The sequence below is a fragment of the Platalea leucorodia genome (assembly GCF_965183815.1).
Source record: "Platalea leucorodia genome assembly, chromosome: 6".
NCBI classification, from domain to species: Eukaryota; Metazoa; Chordata; class Aves; order Pelecaniformes; family Threskiornithidae; genus Platalea; species Platalea leucorodia.
In genome coordinates, this window is record NC_138828.1 from 30688495 (window position 1) to 30707999 (window position 19505).

The 19505-nt window shown below is 38.4% G+C and overlaps 1 protein-coding gene across 1 annotated transcript in view; it reads left to right on the forward strand.

Moving 5' to 3' along the window:
* Window positions 1-12007: 12007 nt before the first annotated feature.
* Window positions 12008-19505, forward strand: part of TACR3 (tachykinin receptor 3) — a gene marked incomplete at both ends in the record, with an annotated part of 37758 nt that continues 30260 nt past the window's right edge. Inside the window, one exon of the mRNA XM_082316500.1 lies at window positions 12008-12483. Within this exon, the coding sequence (XP_082172626.1) occupies window positions 12008-12483 (476 nt within the window). The remainder of the gene's footprint in view (window positions 12484-19505) is intronic.

The following is a 19505-nucleotide window of genomic DNA, read 5'->3' on the forward strand; positions in this document are numbered from 1 at the left end:
TTTTGAAAGCATAGCTAAATTAATAAGCAATAGAAACTCTGTTACTATAAGAGATCAGTCAAAATATTAGTTTGAGACAGTTTTTGACAGAAATAGACATTCTAAGTGAGCAACTTTCATGTTATTGTGGGAAGTTTACACTGAAAATTTCAACTTTTTGCTAAGAAAAATTTCAATTTTCAAGTTTGGTTTTTTTTTTTTTTAGAAAACAAAGAGGAAAAAAAAAAGAAAATTTGTATAAAGGCAAGTTTTCCACAGGGAAAAAAAATCTTCCTATTACTACAGAGACTAACAAAAATTGTCGGATCAAATCATGTTCGCACTCATGAAAATAATACAAGAAAGCATTTGCCATGCACAGTTTCTACTTTGCATTGTAATTTATGACTACAAGCCCAGTCACCGAACATCAGTCAGTAAGCTGGACAGGGTAAATGGAGACATGAACCAGTAATTAAGCAATACGGTAGTTACACATCTCATAAATGAAAGACGATCGTCCCTTTAGAAAGGATATACAAGGAAAGTCATTTTTCCATCAACTCCTGTTAATATCAGCTATAGTACAGTACTGTAGAGTACAGCATTGTTCAGTATAGTATAGTACAGGAGAGCATAGCACAGCTAAAGAGCATGCAAGATCTGTCTTCACATAAAATAAACCGAGCGATTGAGTCTAAATCAGAAAAAAATTATGCCACATTGTTACTTGAGAATTAATTAAAAAAAAAAAAAAAAAAAAAAAGGACACAATGATAAAAGTCTAAATACCTGCCACTAAGTTCCAAAATAATTAGTCACCAAATGTGAATGGTAATGTTTGGAGCTTGTCTAAATAAAAAAGACGCATTTTTTACAAATTATACTCAGTTACTACCTTTTGCTTTTGTGCCTCTTCCTCACTCTGCTACTGCTTGTTCAAAACTCATCTGGTGATATATGTTGTATCCACAAAAAATAAATTAGTCTAAATCATTTCACCTCAATTAGTTGCCTTCCTCTCTGTTGTCTTCACAATGCCTCTGGAACATGCTGAATTACTGAGAAAGGTCAAGTCATTTGCAACAAGATTCTTTTTCTGCCAAGTGAACCTGCCTGACACTAGAAATAGGAGAAAGCTTTTGTGATTTAGTACATAAAAAAGCAATCCGATTTTTTGCAAGGACTGGATTTTTTGCACAGAAAAGCTTGGGACAAAATTACTGACATTTGGTTTCCAACCTTAACAGCAATGCTTTGTTGATGTAGCTGGTAATGTCAGACCAGTTTACAAAGCAGATTAGGAGGACTGGAATTTTGAAGTTGAGAGAGGAACTGATTTCTCCAAGCTGGGTTGTGCTGCAGCCAAACTAGAACACAGGTCTCCACAAACCCTGCTCAATGCTCTTAACACTAAGCAACCGACCATCTTTTGCCTGCCACTGCTCTAGGAAAAGCATGATTAACTAAGAATATACTTTTCCTTACTTATTTTTTCAAGTAAATATAGCTCATTCCACATGTTCAAAAGCAAAAACTGCTGGTTTTAAGCAGTGTCAAGAATACGGAATAGGGCTGATGTAGCACAAAAACATGTAGCAGCCAGGTGATTTAATAGGTCAGCTCAATTAAAAGAAAAGGCAATAGGAACACTATCCCATGCTAAGACCAAACTAGTACAAATTGGCTCTCTTTTCTACAATTTACAGAATATATCACCTGAAGAATCTGTGGCACTGCAGATCAGCCACAGACTAAGCGGTACCAGCATACTTAAAATACTGTGTGCTAAAAGAAGCAAAAAGTGAGAAATACCCTTACTCTTCACTCTCCACCTAAGGCTTATACAAAGCTGAAAAATTAGATATTTTCACCAAAAGCCCAAAACAAAAAACCTGAGGAAATAGTTTTGAAAATAATTTCTAATTAGAAGATTTTAGTCAATCTTCTACTCATTAGTTGCCATGTTAGAAGCACAGAAGCTAGTAAGATAACACTTTCTTGAACTCTGCTAATTCTCTAGTAATACTTCATAAATGAGAGAATAATGTAGCCCAGAAAATTACTTTTCTCTAGTGGATTGGAAGAGAAATCACTGAGAATAAGAGTTTGATGGATCAGACCCCCACAAGGGAGATAGCATATTCTATTGCATAAGAGGATCAAAACAAGAAAAATATATTCAGCACTACAAATTATTCCTAGAATTATGATGAACACAAAAATCCTGGCCTGATTTGTATCTAAATTATATCTGCTCTTCCTGGATTATCTCCACTATAATTAATTTTTGCTGCGGAACTTTTAAGTATTTTAAATGATGGCTAAGATAAAAAGAGAAACGAAAACCTTACTCTTGGATCCGGAGTTAAAAGCTGACTTTGCTCTTTAGTTAGAAAGGCAGAAATTTAGAGCAACTCCCCAGAAATCAGGGTAATTCTGGATCAACATATAAGTGAGATCAGCAACTGTCATGAATACCTAACCTACCATCAGCATGTCCTGTCATTCTTCCTTACAGTGACTTCTGTGAAGAGTTTAGACTGTACCCCTTTTTTAAGTAAATATATTTTCTGTAATAATCCACTGTGCTATAGTACTTTTTAGTTTTATTATTACTACTACTTCTAATGTTCAGTTCTTCCTGATCCTTTAATCTGCTCTGGTTAATCTGTTTGTTTCACAGAAGTTATGGATATTAAATGTGATTATTTACTTTTCCTAAAAGCCTCAAAATGCAATTATTCTGCTTTTCCTTAAACTCTAAGCAATATTGGAAAATGAGTATAGCAGGAAGCTTCTTTGGCCTTGTAAATAAAGCTAGAATGTTTAAACAAACAAACAAACAAACAAAACAGTTTACTGAGCAGGCAGAAACAGGGTAGCAATTTACAGAACCATTTGCAGCAAACTTGTGGGAAAAAATATTTGCTGTCTATTGCTGGCTTGGAGGAGGGAAATTACAGTTAGCATATTTCTAGAAAATCTTCCATTAGAAAAACTAGCAAAATTACCCTCTTCATCGCTCATCCTCTTTTTTTGCTTTTACTATGACAGCTTTTTGGGAGTCATAACGACCTAAAAATTGTCAAGTCAATTTGTAATTAGTCATATTTTCTCACGTTTTTTGGATTGTAATGCAGCTTGCTGAACATCAACCAAGTATGTGATCTTCAGCAGCCAGTAAACAATTGGCCAGTCAACTTCAGAGTGTCATTCCTCGGGCTGGCTGCAGGAATGAGTCCTCTCATGCTGAAAAATTCTAATTCTGAATGATGAAAGGCAAATGCCAAGTACTCTTGTTCTTACATAAATAATCTTCTTTCAACATGAATACAGGAAATCAAATTAATAAGAACTCTTTTGCAAATATATCTCATTGCAGAAATAAGATGGTTCAATGGTTGCAGAAAAGGTGCAAGAGATTGACTGACTTCTTGAAGCCACAAATTGGATTTCTCTGATATGGTCATAGTTGTTTTTCCTTTCATTCCAGTTCCAAAGGAAGGAGAAAGATCACACAGCAGAGAAACAGAAACTGAGCATTAGGGAGAAGAGACAGAAAAAGAAAAAAAAAAATACGTTTGGTAACAGTGATTAACTTTCATTGAAAAATAATAGTTCTTAAGACATGATTATTTCAATAACGGGTTGCATAAAACTCTACATAGATTATATTTTGGAATTTTGGAAAAAGAAATTAAATTATTATTTAAATTATTATTGGTTTTCAAAACTAACTAGCAGGCCTTTTGGCTTAAGAAACTCTATAGTTTAGAAATAGAAATATGATTAAATGTCATAAGAATACAATGATCCTTATACATCAGTTTTGACAGTTGTTTCTTTTCCACTGACAGACACATAAGCAAACTCACAAAACATGACAAGACATTGTCAGCATATAGGCCACGACAGTGGTTTAGGATGCAGAAAAGCCAAGTTCAGATCCCCTCTCCACCTGCACCTGAAGCATCTCAGGGGAAAAACTGGATTCTGAAGCAGGCAGGGCACGAATCTTAGATTCCAAAATGCAGAACTGGAGAAAGCAAATGTTTTCCCACATTTGAGAGAGTAGCTGAGAATGTGTTGGAAGTAAAGGATAAAAAGAAAACAAAAAGATACATTTCAAGACACAAAATTTGCTATGTTTCCAACAGGCTCCCTCCTATATTTGCTAGAGAATTTGCAGGTATAGCTTTTCTACTAAGTTATCATGTGCTTCCCACATAAGCAATTACAAAATTCACTTGACTGTGATCCTGCTCTAGCACTTAGAATTCAAAATATTTTTTGGACAAAAGTCATAAGAACGTAGTAATATCATGTATAAATTTATACCTTCTTTTTTTTTTTTTTACTTTTTTCCTTGTACAGCAAAGACAATTGTAACAAACTATTTCTATGCTGCCAGAATATGGTCTCATATAAGCATTCCAATTAGACAGTCTTCTAAAATGGGTGGGATTATACTATTTTTTTAGAAATACTCTGTAGATAGTATTCTAAACCTGTGAATTGCCTGCAATCCATAAAAATTCTTTTTTAATGAAGGAAGCAAGTAACATTGAATATTCTCTTGATATGACAGTGATAGTAAGATAATAAGGAAACTGCTCATCGGATCAAGTCTGAAATTTTCATTCATTCTTTAAAATGAACACCAGTAATACCTATTAAAGGCAAATTGATTCAGAGGACATTCTAACATCAGCATTATGTAACTAAGTAGCTGTATCTAAGTCTTATGAAATTTCTATTAATCTCTTGGTTTTTTTCAAAATATTATTTCATATTGTAATTGTTTTATGCTTCATCAAAATTCAAGAATGAAAAGGCAACTTTAGAGACACCTATATACATACATCCCTGTTACAACTGTACTCAGAGCGCCACAGCTAGACAATTGAAATAAAAATAACACCTGATGCCAAATAATCTATGATTCAGCAGATTCATGTGATTTCATTTTTTACAAATAGAAATGATCCTTACACTTTCTGATGCCATAGTGAATTTGCAGATTTTTCTGTTGGTGTTAATACATCTATGGACCTATGATAATAGCTCAGGAGCATCTCCTGTTATTAAAGAGCAAAGTCAAGAAGCCTCCTTGGTTTACTTTTCAGGTAACAGTGAGATATAGATGCATCACCAATACTTTATGAATAATGTGAATAAAGCTACCTGAAAATCCTATTTCCTGATTTCACTCAGCACTGAGTTACTATGATTCCATCCATGTCTCCTTGTCTTGCTCAGACCTTAAAATATGCATTTTATTATGTATGAATATGTATGTACATTTTATTATATATAACATGTATTCAGTAACTCCAGAAGACAGAAAAGTCACCAGTAAAATCCCCCTTAATTTGGATGTTTGGAAGGAAACAAATCCCTGGAAAGAGCCCTGTATGAGACAGAGGAAATTGTGTTGCCTGCAGGTGTCTTTTCTATTGACTTTAGTGGACTTACAAACAGGCCCGCAGGAATTTCAGGTGGCAAGAACAGCTACCCATTAGTTTCAAGACTGTAGGTTCAGAACCTGCAAGATCTAATAAAACATTCTTTTCATCTCTGATTTATGTGACCTTATAATTTTGTTGTTAAATGTAACTTTTTAAAAAAAAAAAAAAAAAAAAGAAGAATTATTAAAGCACTTTAAAAGAAAAGAAGAATATGGGGAAACATGTATGAGTGCACACATATATGTAAGTTGCTAGTTCATCTCACCTATGACATTAGACAGGCACTTCAGCAGCTGAAGAAAGATGAAAAGGCAGAGGTGCCTGGAATTACAATTGCAAATACTTTGTCTCTCATTGGAGAAAATAAAGACTGCACAGTGGTTAGAAGAAAAACATTTTAATTCAGTGAAGATTTCACACTAATTTGTGTCAGGGACTGCAACAAAGGATGTAAAGATGAAAAGAATAATAGCAGGAAAGAAACCTAACTAAAATAGCCCAAGAAAATGTTTATTATATCACGTCCCATTTCACTCTGCCTTTCCCTGCTCTCCAGATATACTGCTGTCAGGTAGAGGAACCACTTGAATCAATCCACTTAATTTTTTAAAAAAAATTGCTAGTATTGCACTTTGTATAACGTATTTTCTTCTCAAAGCCCTAGCTGACCAGAAAGCAAATGAATAAGAATTATTTTTCACAGAACAAATGTGCCCTATAAATTACATTTTGAGACAGGCACCTCACTATACAAGCTATTCAGCCCGTTCAGTCATGTCCTATGTGGATCTTACAGTAGTTAAAAAACAGAGGGCTAAGCTATGCTGGTGACAATGGAAACCAGGTGTATTTAGCCTTTCAGGAGGATCAGAAGATCAAACTTTCAATGGCTGAAGAAATCCTGCTGGTTCTTTCTCCATCAAAGAAGAATAAAAGTTTTCTCATATGAAATAATTTGTTAATATTATCTATAATTCAGAATAGTCTTCATTTCTATTTAGTGTTAGTTAATTTCCCATAACTCATCCCTAGACCTGCTGAGTTTTACTTTATTCTAAAAGTAGTTTCAGTGAAGTTGTACCTCAGCATCATATTCCCGAAGAAAACTTGTCTCTAATCAGTTCTTTGGCTCCAACTGTCCCTACCCTTCTGGCCTCCTCTAGCTATGATGGAGACCCACATACAATACTTCTGGGTTTGCCCTGCCACTTTGCTGCAAGATCCTTACTCACATGCTTGTGAAGTTGCCTGATATCCTACTGAGTCATTTTCAGTTGGTGCCAGGAAGAAGACTTTTGCATTCACAAGCAATAATCAGAAACCAAGTTCAAACTGAGGTTTCCAGCTGTGTTTTAAGCTACACAAATAAAAGCAAACTGTTGAAAATCCAGGTGGACTGACATTGTCATGACAGCAGCACAATGCTAACAAGCAGCCATAGTAAATAGGACAGTGTTGAGCATCCTAAATTGCAAAAATTCTCCTGCCATAGCTAAAGCTTTGCATGACTGGCTGATGAACAGGAGATGTCAAAGCTGGAGAAAAAATTTGGATTACCAAAGCTGCTGCTGAAGGATCATGTCTTCCAGTTGGGGGCTGGAGGAAGGAGGCAGGGAATGAAGTCATTAGGCTAAGCCTAATCAAGCAAGCAAATCCAAAACTAAAAACAAACTTAGCAATGCCCTCAGTGCTATACACAAAAGAAAGGAACCACAAAGGACAGGTCTTGTGAAACACAACTGTTGTAATTAACAATGATGCAGTTAGCACTCATGCTAAATAGATATGCTGTGCAGGCTGCTATTTTGCTACAAATCCCTACTTTTGCACTACTGTTGATATTCTCTGGCTCTCTTTCCCTTAGCGCACAGATGAGTTTAGTGGAAGAGTGACTTCGGATGAAAAATTCAAGTACACCAGAAGACCTGTAGCGATTAAATCGTAGTCTCATAAATAGCAAAGAATAGAATAATTTCTAAATCTAACTTGTGGTCAAGATGCTAAGTCAAGATCTTATCTTTCACTCCAGGCTCAGTAGGAAAGGTTTTGCTGGAACTGTGAAAAAATAGCTTCAAGCCATATAGCACAACGGAAGAACTACAAACAATCACAGCTACTTTCCTGATCACACTTTGGATATTTCTTTCACATTTCTAAGTATTTCTGTAAAGCTGGGAATGGGGAACTGCTAATAGGCACAAGTTTAACCGCAGATGACTGTACAAGCACAAAGTAGCTATCGGTGGAAGGGCAAAAGAGAACAACAAATAGCAGATGACCAGAAAGCAGTCGCTCTAAAATTGAGCACAGTCTTCCCTAGAGGAAAATGAAACATTCCCACCGTAAATATGCATAAGCTGGAATGGGCAAAAGTTAACATAAGAAATTATGTACCTCTAACAGTTCTAGAAGAAAATGTGAGAAAGGTTACCCTCTACAACCACCTTATTTTTCTACAAGAGACTGAGAAAAAACACAGACCTTGTCTTTTGTACTGCTCCTTTGCATAAGTTTCACCACAGACAGGCAGGTTTTGTTACACAGAAGTAATTAATACAAATGTTTTCACCGAAGTTGCTGTGGAACTTATTTGAGAAACCGAATACTGGTGACCTTCAGCTGACCAATTATCAATCAGTACATGTATAATCAACACAAATTTTGATGGAGAAGCACAGTTGACTTCACTGTCCAAGTGAATTTCCTCTCTAGGCAAGAGCCAATTACTGACTGCCTAACCTCTTTCCTTAATTAGTTAAATAAAATGCTAACAAGACAGGTGCTAAAGGGCAGATCAACCTATTTCTTTGCTGTAGTGTTTTGGACGTAGGAGGACCTGGTTTTGCTTCAATTGATTGTACCAGACTGCTCTTCTAGGGTTTCAATAAGAATGAAAGCTAGAGCACAGAGGAATTTATTCTAGCAAAATTTTACAGTCTCCAAAAGGAATTGCAAATCTTCCCCATGGGAGGCTGATCCAGTTGCCCAACATTTGCCCTGTGCTGTTCAGTGTTCAATTTCTCAAAACAGCTCCAGATACTCAGCCACCTCTTCTGCCAGATTTGGATACCTGCTGCAACACAACAGATAACACCCAGCTCACTGAGAAAGCGACTAATGAAAAATCTAAGTTGTCCATTATGGAACTATGCTAATGGGACGCCACAGTTTCTCTTCTCCTCATGCGTGGAGAAGAGGGGATGGGGAAGAGCACAGTGTATGAAAAGTTCTCGGCAGGAGTGGAATATTTCCTTGGTTTCCTCAGGGTACCCCTGAAGAAGAAGACAGGAATCAATGATACTTTCATTTCTATGCTGCAAAGCTGACGCTTTTGTTCATATACTGTATTGGTGGTCTGGCTGACATTTCACAAACACAGAATACAAAAAGCTTCCTGATTTTTGTTTAAAGTACATGTCAAGGACTCAATTTACTGACAGCTTTCCTTGCATAATGAGGTGTTGACTTGCACTAAGCTTCTCACACTGTGACTAGGAATGTATTGAGGAGAACAATTTCCTTTGGGGACACTGTAGAGGATTAGGGAAATACATATAGGAATGGTCTCTCCAGAACACGGGGTATGCAATGACAAGCAATTTTCCAAGACAGAGAGCCAGAACAAGCTTCATTCCTGTGAGAAAGGAGGAACAAGAAATTAGACTCCTGCTCTCAAAGTCAAAATACAGCCGCTAGTTTGCAGCATTGGTGCAAAACTAGTGCATATTACACATTTTTTAGGGGAATTCACCACTGAGACAGAATTTGCACACAAGACCCCAATGTGACTCCATGAACTATGCAGAGGCAAATAGTTCAAACACAGATCCTTTATGTTTCTATACAGAGGAAGTTACTGCAGGTGCTACACTGTATGCTGTTCCTAGAGGTTTGCACTCTGCTGTACACCTAGCAGTACTGTGTGCAAGAAATAAGGTCCCTGTGTCTCTGCTGAAACTGAGGAAAAGGAGTAATAGAGCTGAGGCTGGGAGAGCTGGCTGGAAGCAACAGAAGCATGTGAGACACAAGGACTTGGGCAGCTGGTGTGGGAACGTGGAAAACACATCAGCTTACTAAAAGGATACAGTCTGGACTTTCTAGTTTGGGCATAAAGGTGCAAAGGTATAGGGCACAGGTCTGGGTTTGTGCTTTCTGACTCATAGCCATATGAAAATCTTGAGTGAAGCTTCTAGATTCAAGAGTTGAGTGTCCAAGTCTCTGCTATAACTAGTCAGTCCAGCATTCCTCACTCATTGGAACCACCATTTGAATTCTTTCACCACTCAGACTGACAGAGATTTTTCTTTACCATAGTGAATTCAATTTCTTACTTGGACTTTGCCTGTGACTTAGATCATTTATTACAAGTCAGATTTCCTTGCCCAGGTATGGGATTCTCACAGTCTATCCCACTGGCTTATTTTTAACGATATGATACAACAAGGAGCCCTAGCTGCTAACCCTCTGGCCAGCACCCCACTGATTTTACCAGGAGAGTGCACCTGAATTGTTCAACTGCTTATTCTTCACTGCCTTCCCAAAGTCTCCTCTATATATGCCCAAAAGTCAGAGAAATATATCCTACAGTTCACTGTAGACTAAGCTATATTAAAGAGTGGTTCAACCTGCTCAGCACTACTACAGTGTCTTCTGACTCTGTGCTTCTTACTACGGGATCTCTTGAGAACACGGCACAAAACCTTTTGGAGAAACGGTGTGTGAACTACTGTTCCCTTCTTCAGACTCACCTCCAGGGAGAAGATGAAAGACAATGCGGATGGAAGATGTGGGACTTGAAATGGAACTGTGGGATTAAGTCCAGTGGTTTTCCTGTGATGAGGACCTGCACCGTATGGGTAGGTTCTAGAAATGCTGTAGCAAAGGGTGGTTTTCAGCAGAGCTTCTAAGCCTGGGGTGGGCTGCTGCTTAGGAACATGTCAGCTGGTACAACCTGAGAAGCGTATAGAAATAGCCACAATTGCAGTCATTCAAATTAAAACTGCAGTGAAGACCTGACAATTAAAGTGCAGACACTACTTCCACTGGGTAAATACAGCAGGGAAGAAGTGGCATGCAGGAATATTTGATTTTTGTAGGAAGCTTTTGTTTAAAAAAATGTAGAATATGTCATTGCTGATAGGGGTATTGAATAGCTCCCACTGCTGTGATACAGTTGAAATCTCTGCTGATGACAAGTAGTGGCTCTAAATTGTTGAAGCATGGAGCAGATCAGCACTAAAACACATTTTCTCCCTAAAGACTGCAGCCTATTGAATAACAAAGGTTTGTTAGTTGAAGTCCCTTGCAATCAACCCTTGCACAAAGCATGCATTCCCAATGCCAGCTGTTGTTAACCTATTAACATGAAAACTGATTTCTTGGATGTGAAAACATCAGGTGTTAAATTTCCTCATTTACCCTTTTCTACCAGTATAGAAATCACTGCATATAAAAATATTGTTTGCTCAAAACAATAACAGTACTAAGTGTGAAATAAATGCAAATAAGTAAAAAGAACTAAACAAATTTTTTTTCAAATATACAAAGAAAACAAACCCCTATCATTTTACCCATATTTAAGGACATCTACGTTTAGGGCTGCATAGTGTTTCAACAAAAATCAGTGTCTTCTGAACATGCAAATAGCTTTACAGGCACCAAAGTTAGCGCTGTAAGAAAAAGACAGTCACATTTTATTTTTATAAATGTTTCTTGATGTCAATTACATATTACGGATTGAAAAGTGAAATTAGGGAGCAGCAGGATGTATTCCTTTATCTGAAAGAGGTCACTATTCCAAATCTGTAGTTAACAGAATGGTTAAAAGGAAAGCGTGTACTAAATGAAAAGCAGCACAAAAGAGCAGATCTGAATTCATCTGCAATAATTTCATAAATTCATCTGGAAACAGCTTTAATAAAACGCAGTCTCGGTTCTGGGATGTTCAACTAAGCCAGCTAATTAGCCCTGCAAAGACAGGGCAAAAAGACTATTTGAAAAGGAAGCGCAATAATGAAACTTAAAGAAAGGCAATATAAAACAAATCTCTCAACAAAAACGAGACAAGAATTCATTTTCCCTGTGGCACTCTCCACAGCTCCTGAAAGTGCCTGCTGCTGGCAATGAATGAAATAAAAGGGGAGGAGGGAGAACAGAGAGAAAGAGGTGTTATCTTACCAGCCGACGGAGCTTATCGCTCCACTCCCTTCATGACGTTGGGAACTCACAAGCCTATAAAATGTGCCTTGGCTCCCAGTCCCCTTCTCCTTCAGCAAAACCAAAAGCAAGAGGTGGCCGTACAGAGGAGGAATGGGATGCTGTTCTACCCAGAGGTAGCTTTCCCGACTCAGCTGGTACAGCATTTCTAACGGTTTGAACACTGTAGCCCAAGCTTTTTCAGACAGATCTCTCTTTACCAGTACCTGCTGTGCTGCCTTACTTTCTTTTTTATTTTCTTTCTTTCTTTCTTCTTACCTGTTAGTGGGGATTTTGGAGGGTTGGGAGAGGAAGGTGGGAGAGGCACATCATTCCTGGAAGAAAGGAGAGGAACATCCAAGATGACTTCTGTCCCCACAGCCAACTGGAACATGAGCATGAGCAGCAGGTGGAACATGAGCCTTGCTGCAGCGGGCGATCCCTGGGGACAGGCACTGGAACTGCCAGCTGGAAACGCGTCGCCCCCTGTAGCATCCTCAGCAGCCAACTTCTCCAATCAGTTTGTGCAACCCTCTTGGCGCATTGCCCTGTGGTCTCTGGCTTACGGTGGTGTGGTGGCAGTGGCCGTTTTTGGAAATCTCATTGTCATCTGGATTATCCTGGCTCACAAGCGCATGAGGACAGTAACCAATTACTTCCTGGTGAACCTGGCCTTCTCCGATGCCTCCATGGCTGCTTTCAATACTCTCATCAACTTCATCTATGCGCTGCACAGTGAGTGGTACTTTGGAGAGGCTTACTGTCGCTTCCACAACTTCTTCCCAATCACAGCTGTCTTCGCCAGCATCTACTCCATGACAGCGATAGCTGTGGACAGGTGAGAAAAGAGAGGAAAAGTTTAGGGGTGAGAGACTGAGATCAGGTTCTCTGCTGAAATAAAAATACAGAGATAACAATCATCACATGATGAGAGGCAGAGCCCTCAGTAGTTCATTGATTGTGCTGCTCTGTACTTCTTTAAGATCTCTCCCTAACACACTGTTTTTCTCCCTGTCTTTGGTCTTTCTCCTTCAGCCTTTCACTGGTTTTACTCTCTTGCTTTCTTTCACAACAGACACTTCCTCTCTCTGTTTGACTTCAGGTGCTCTCTGTGCTCCATCTTTTAATACTAATTCTGTAACAGCAACAATTGCTCAGGGTTTTGCTTCCCCACCTGTGGAAACAGTACCTGTCCCTCAGTCAATGTCATCTAATTCGTACTGATAAAGAGTTTTAGAGATTGTGTGTGAAAGGAGAGGATTTCAAATTTCCCTCCTCTTTGTATTTCTGCAGCTGGCAGAGGCATTTGCCTCCTCCTCAGAAATCACTTCAGACTCTGTTTTTAATAGCTCTTCTCACAGACAGCTCTGAGCTGCTTGGTTCCTCCTGATTTTAACTAATGAGACTATTTACATTGCCATCTGTGCATATCCAGAGGTCTGGTAGGAACACGGTTTCTAAGTGCTTGATTTTTTCTGATTACTTGCAGCAAAACAAGCCTTTGTGACTGTGAAAGACAACAGGACAGGGAAAAACTTTACCTTTGTGCTCTTGACAATAATAGAATAGGACAGCTGTAGTCTCCATAGAGTAAAGGGGAGATGTAGCTGTCAGGTTTCCAACAGAGATGCTTTGATGGACCATCTTTCTCAGAAGGTGCTGTGAGTCTTCCCTGGGAAATATTCCTTTTTTTATGATCATTTTCACGTTTGTTGTACTGGAAAGATAATTCACCCCGTGCCTTAGAAATCAAATAAATTCCTGAATTTTCATTCAGAAAACCAGATCACTTTGTACTTTAGATTTCTTATTCCTTTTAGCAATGCACTGGAATTACTCACAAAACTCCTTTCTACATATTCAAATCACGTTATGCATCTTGCCTGAAGTGACTTGGCAGAACTGCAGCACTTTCTGGTGGTGGTAGTTAAGATTTTATAAGGTTCAGTCCATCTTCTGAAATGTTATTTCTCATTTCCATGTGCAAAGATTGGGAAACATGTTGTTGTGCCTTTTGCCTGTGCTGTGGACAAGTTCATAATAATGCTTTTCTGTTGGCCCTACTAATTGCAAATTTTAGGTGGAATTCTCAGATGCATTTCTGTTGTGTAAAGCTAAAAATTAAAGAGAAAATGAGATTCTTTGCAACTCTTCTACCTCTCTGCTCCAGGGATGGGTGAAGACAGGAAGAAATCAGTACACTTTCCTCCTGCCACTGATGTATCTTGTTCCCAAGTGTTACTTCCCATTAATAATGGAGGAGGTAGTATAAAGCCAGTGATACTATCTTTAACCAGGCAAAGATTTCTTCCATTGTCAATTTGGGTTTAGCTTAAGATTCTCACCTAGCTTGATGTTTTAAATGTTATTGCTGCAGCTGATCGTGTCATTAGTGGAGCAGTTAGTAGGATGCTCTGAGTAAGGTTTTTTCATTTTTCTGACAAAAATATCCACAGAGATGTAGTACTTAATACCTTGAAAGTTCCTAAATCTATGCTAGTAAACTGGAAACGAAGGTGAATACAGTTCCTTGGAAATCCGAAGGGTGCATTTCTGGAGTGAGTAAAGAATAGCTCTGCTCCATGCTGACTGAAGTGCAATGGACAGATACAAATATATTGGAAATGTTTTCCTTGGTTTAGCAATATGAGACACTGGTGCTCAAAAGTGAGTCAATTATTACTGCTATTCACTCTGATCTATTTCTTTTCTGAAAATCCCCTGAAGAAATCACAATTTCCACGCCACCATATCTTCCAAGCTCACCTGCCCCCAAAGACAACTCAAAAGCTTCCCTTGGTGGGAGCACAGTGAGCAATGCCACAGCTGTGTTTAGGTGAGCTCTCTGTAGTACCAAGGAGCATCAGGTAAAATAAACAGAAGAGCAGTCTATCCCTCCTTCCCTGTTCACACTGCTATTCCTTTTCCTTTTATACCAAATCATACCTGATGCGTTCAGTACTTTCAACTATTTCCCGACTACCTCTGCAGAACACTTCTGCACACTCAAGGGGAAAACTGAGGGTCAAAGTGAATCCCAAGGAATGTCCTTGGATGTACCGACTGCCCTATTCCAGGGCACAGAGCAGCTGGGTGGACATTTTTTAAAACTTTGGTTCCAATTTGCCTTCTGTAACAGTTCAGCCAGTGCTTCGACAGGACACTCTGCTTTAGTTTTGACCCGGTAAACTCATCCTTACACATTCATGTTCATTTAAAAATTTTTAAAAAAGCGCTACAAATTAGGATAAAGCTACTGAGGGAACTGAAATGATGGGATCTTATTGGATGATTTTCCAGTAGAAATTGTTAACATCCCAAAATACTGAAAGGCCATGCGTTGCAACTCACTAAAAAGTATATCGTGATGTGCTCCACTGATCATTTTAGAACGTCCAAATGTTCACAGAGTGTGAATGAGTCACTGTGATTCTAGAGATCACTGAGCAGAGGTCCCAGGCAGTACATGTTTCCTTTCACATCTGATTCTGTAGACCATGTTGTCTAAGTTGTGTGCACTGTGAAATTACGGGACAGTTCCTGCAGTGGGGTCTGCTGCATCTGGAGCCGAGGACGAAAGTATCATCCTCATACAGTATGATGCTATACAACCACCTGGTCATTGAACATAGACTCAGATTTATGTGGGTTTATCCACACTTCTGACCACCCTTTCCTGGTAGTCTTTTTCCCCTGCCTTCTGCTTCTTTTCCAACAGGCTGTTTGCAGCCTACTGCAGAGATACCACAGGTAGCTTTTACCAAGCCAACTCAAGTATCAGAAGCAGCACAGATTTTACACTGTACTGCTTCATAGGCATTCATTCTTTCCTTCTTCTGTAGCTCATGCTACAGTTACATTGCTTCCAGTGCAATAGTCCCTTTAGCTACCTTATGGGGATAAACTTTTAAAATAGCCTAAGATAAACTGAATAGGGGGTAGTTCTGGAGCCAATATGCCCTTGCCACTGGCCAGTGCATGATCCTAAAGGCTCGTGTGTCTTAACTCCATCTGTGACTACTGGCTGTGGTACAGTTCTTGGACATATTAAAAACAGTAACTTAGGCAGAATTTAAGCCACCTGGCCCTGGCCATTGAAGACCCAGTGTCCCTTCCTACTAGTTCTTAGCATGCAAAAGAGGTGGTCCATGTACGCTGGCAATTAATTTCCAATCCCAAGATTGCCTCATTATACAGCCGGTTCTGTGTGTAGGCCTAGAAATTCTCTGCAGATATCTGATGGTTAAAGTGGAAGTATGGAGATGTAGCAATACAGCATAAAATAACATGCCTTCGATAGAGCACTTAGTACATTTTTATGCGTTTTTCCTTGTTATTAGCCCATCTACAGTATGACTTTCTCAGTTATTGTTCTCTCAGCAATTCCATAATGATTTTCTCATTTCAACAAGTTTAACTCTTTGTAAAAGCAACTGCTCTGGAATTAAACATGGTATTCTAACAGTGACAATGAGTAGTTGCTGATCTTATTCACATCTTACCATTTCTTTTCTTCCCAGCATGCAAGCAAACTTTTGGTCTTTGAAGAGCTATTACATATATATTAGATATCTTTATATGCAAAATTAATTTAAAAGAATGACATATATATGCCAATATTTCATACAAATGTAAGTAAAATTACATTTATGATGCACCAATGTTCTGCATTACTGCAAAACAGCCTACAAGGCTTACTGCTGCTCAACGTGGGTCAACATAATAGCATCAAAAATGGTTATGTTATTGATAACATGCTGATACAGTTTGGGAATAAATATAGACATAACAGCTATTTTTTCCTCTTTGTTTTGCATTAAGTAAATATTCTGTTTAACAAGCAGCTTTCAAAAGATGCAGTGAAAACGATGAGGTTGATACGCCAATATCTTGAGGAGTATAAGCAACATTTACAACAGCGACTAGCCCCAAGTCTTCTTGTTCCAGGCAGGAAACATCATCTGACAAGTTCGAACCATATGTTCAAATAAGAAGTTCGTTTTAGACAGAGTCTTAGCCTTAAATACATTTTCTCAGTGCCCTTATTTATAGCTTAATGAAAACTATTAAAAGATGTATCTGTGGTTTGTTATGTAATATAGCCTGTAGTGCTTTTCAAAGATAGTCAAAGGTTGGGTTTTTTTGTTTTCTTTTTTTTTTTCCTTGAATGTTATTGCCTATATGCATGTATTTCTGACTGATTTACCAACCAGGAAAGAAATTTGTATCATTCACATATTTGTGTTTACTTAAAATAAAATTATTTCAAAATAACTGCAGAAATAAGAAGGAAGCCATTCAGGTGACAGCATCAGAAATGCAGGCAATAACAGAGTGGGTTGTAGTCTGTGCAGATGGAGCTGTTTTTGTAGACTTTGCATTGATACCGGTCCTTGATAGCCCAGGTAGATCGTATTGAAAGAATAGGAGAAAGGGAAGCCCTTCTGTCAGGGGAGGTCAGTTAGTCCATCATTTTATGAGACAGACCAAAGAAAAGTGTTATCCCTTTTCTATCAATATGCATAGGTATAGAATACATTGTGTAAAATCAATTACATACTTATAAAAATTTATCCCACTGCCAGTTACCAAAATGTTCCTCAAGTAGAAAGTATTGCACTGTTTATGAGAACTCAGCTATACTGAAGAATTTCAATATTACTGTTTTAAGGTTTCTGTTAGGAGGCACCTAAAAGCAAGGCATTGGACACTAGTCCTGATTTCAGAGAAACTGCAGTGTTACCCCCTGCTCAAAGCACGACAGCCATTCACCAAGAGCAGCACATGTGCCTCTGGGTAAATCAAGGCCAAGTTATCCCTCTGGGATATTGCCCACTGGTCTCTCAACTGTACAATGTGTTTGTTTATCTGTCACGCTGTCATACACTCTTTCTTTATGCTGTTAGCTTTACGGTGATCATTGTGTAACAGTAACATTGTTCACTGTAGATCCTTCTGGCCACCAAAACCGGTCTTAATCAACAGTCTGAGATAGTCCTCCGAAAATACCCATAGCCACGCCTCCTGCAGAGAAAGTCAGTCTAAATGAATGAATACAGACCACTCCCACAATAAAAGATGGAGCCTTGCACTAGCAGGTAGAAAATGAAGATTAAAGAATACAAAAGTTAAAGATTTGGCTTTCATCATACAAAAAAATGCCTCTAAAATCTCACAGTTCATTCCATCCCCTTTAGTCTCCTGTATCTACATTACAGAGACCTTTTGTAGGATTTTCCACAACGATGCTTTAAATAAGGGCAGGGAATCATAGCCATTTCACTACCCAAGTTTCTTAATTGCCCGTTGATTCCAAATACAAAGTTTCAAAACCAGCTTCTCTTTTGAGGGAATAACAGCATCCACGCATTCACGAAGGAAGTGCACTCTGCTGTCTGCTGTTGACGAGCCACTTGTGTTCAAGCATTATGATTTCCTTTCAGTCTCTTCCTTTGTCAAGTCCTGATTTCCTGTTACAATCTGGGGCTGAATTGATTACTTTTTTCCCCATTTGAGTTTATAAACACACTGTAAACAGGTGAAACAAATCACTTAGGATGATTAAAGGGTTCCAACTGTGTCTCCAGATGGGCATTTGTAGGATCCAATTTTGAACATTGTTTTGTTTTAAAAGTGTCTTATATATTTTTGCTACAATTTTCTAAATCGTGTGTTAAAGAGGGAAGATTTTCCTGCCTGCCTGCCTGCATTAGTCAGTGTATGCTGTTTTACAAAAAGATAAATTAGGATTTTTTTTTATCTTTTCTACTGTCAGGACCATAATACATAAACTTCAGAAGCTTTTATAGTACTTACTGGCTCTTTGTCTCTTATGTTATTTGCAAACTGCAACAGAGCTACATGATTATGCTGTCATTATAACCACTGGCTTAAAGAGTTTATCAATGTTATTCAAATGAGGACAGTCTCTATTATTGTTTCAGAGAAAACAGATTTTCTTGATTTGATGAACCCAAGAAACAAGTACCAAACAGTAAATTGTAGACTCCAGCCAAACTGAGCAGTTCTGAAGGAAACTAGATCTGTTCTGACCCCAGTAGATAAGAAAACAGTCTTGAAGGAGAAGAGCACTGCAGCAAGCACACCATGATGCACCCGTCATTGTATCTTGCAGCCTCGCTGATTTCTCATTAAGTTCAATGGAAAGACTCTTGCTAACTTCAGTAGTAATTAGCTAGGGACAAAGACTAACACAAGCCAAGGCTGGCAGAAAAGTGATGACAGTGGGATATAGCATGATCACAGCAAACAAAATCACATGCTAATGATTCTAGTGATGAAACTGAAGTGCTACCTAAAAATGCTTTAGAGTAATACACAGAACATAGTGCAGATGTTGAATAATCCACATTCTTGCAAGTGTTGGCTTGAGTCTCTACTTGCACATATTTACATCCCTAAATTTCTAAATGTGCATATTCTGTCTTATAATTATTTTCCAAGTGTTAGTGTTTATGTTAGATGGGGTAATAATGGCTTCTGCTTGTTGCGATAAATGAGCATAATGAGTTAATTCTTTTCAATTGATATGTACTTTAGATTCAGCATCCCCGCTTTGTTGTGTGGAACAAGCTATCTGTGGCGTTCTCCACAGCTCCCACTGGAGTAAGAAAGCATTAGAAGTCCGATCCTTGAAATCAAACGACCTCAGTGAGAGTTCAGAGCCCTTTGTTTGGCAGGGGGTCCCATTGTTCCAGCCTGGTGACTGACTGAACAGTAAATGTCCAAAGACTGCAAAGCAAACTGGCACAGCACCCCACTGAATAATGTTTGTGTGGCTACAGAACTCTTTTCAGAGGTGTAACAAGTCTTCAGTTGCTTGTAGATGTTGTAAATTCT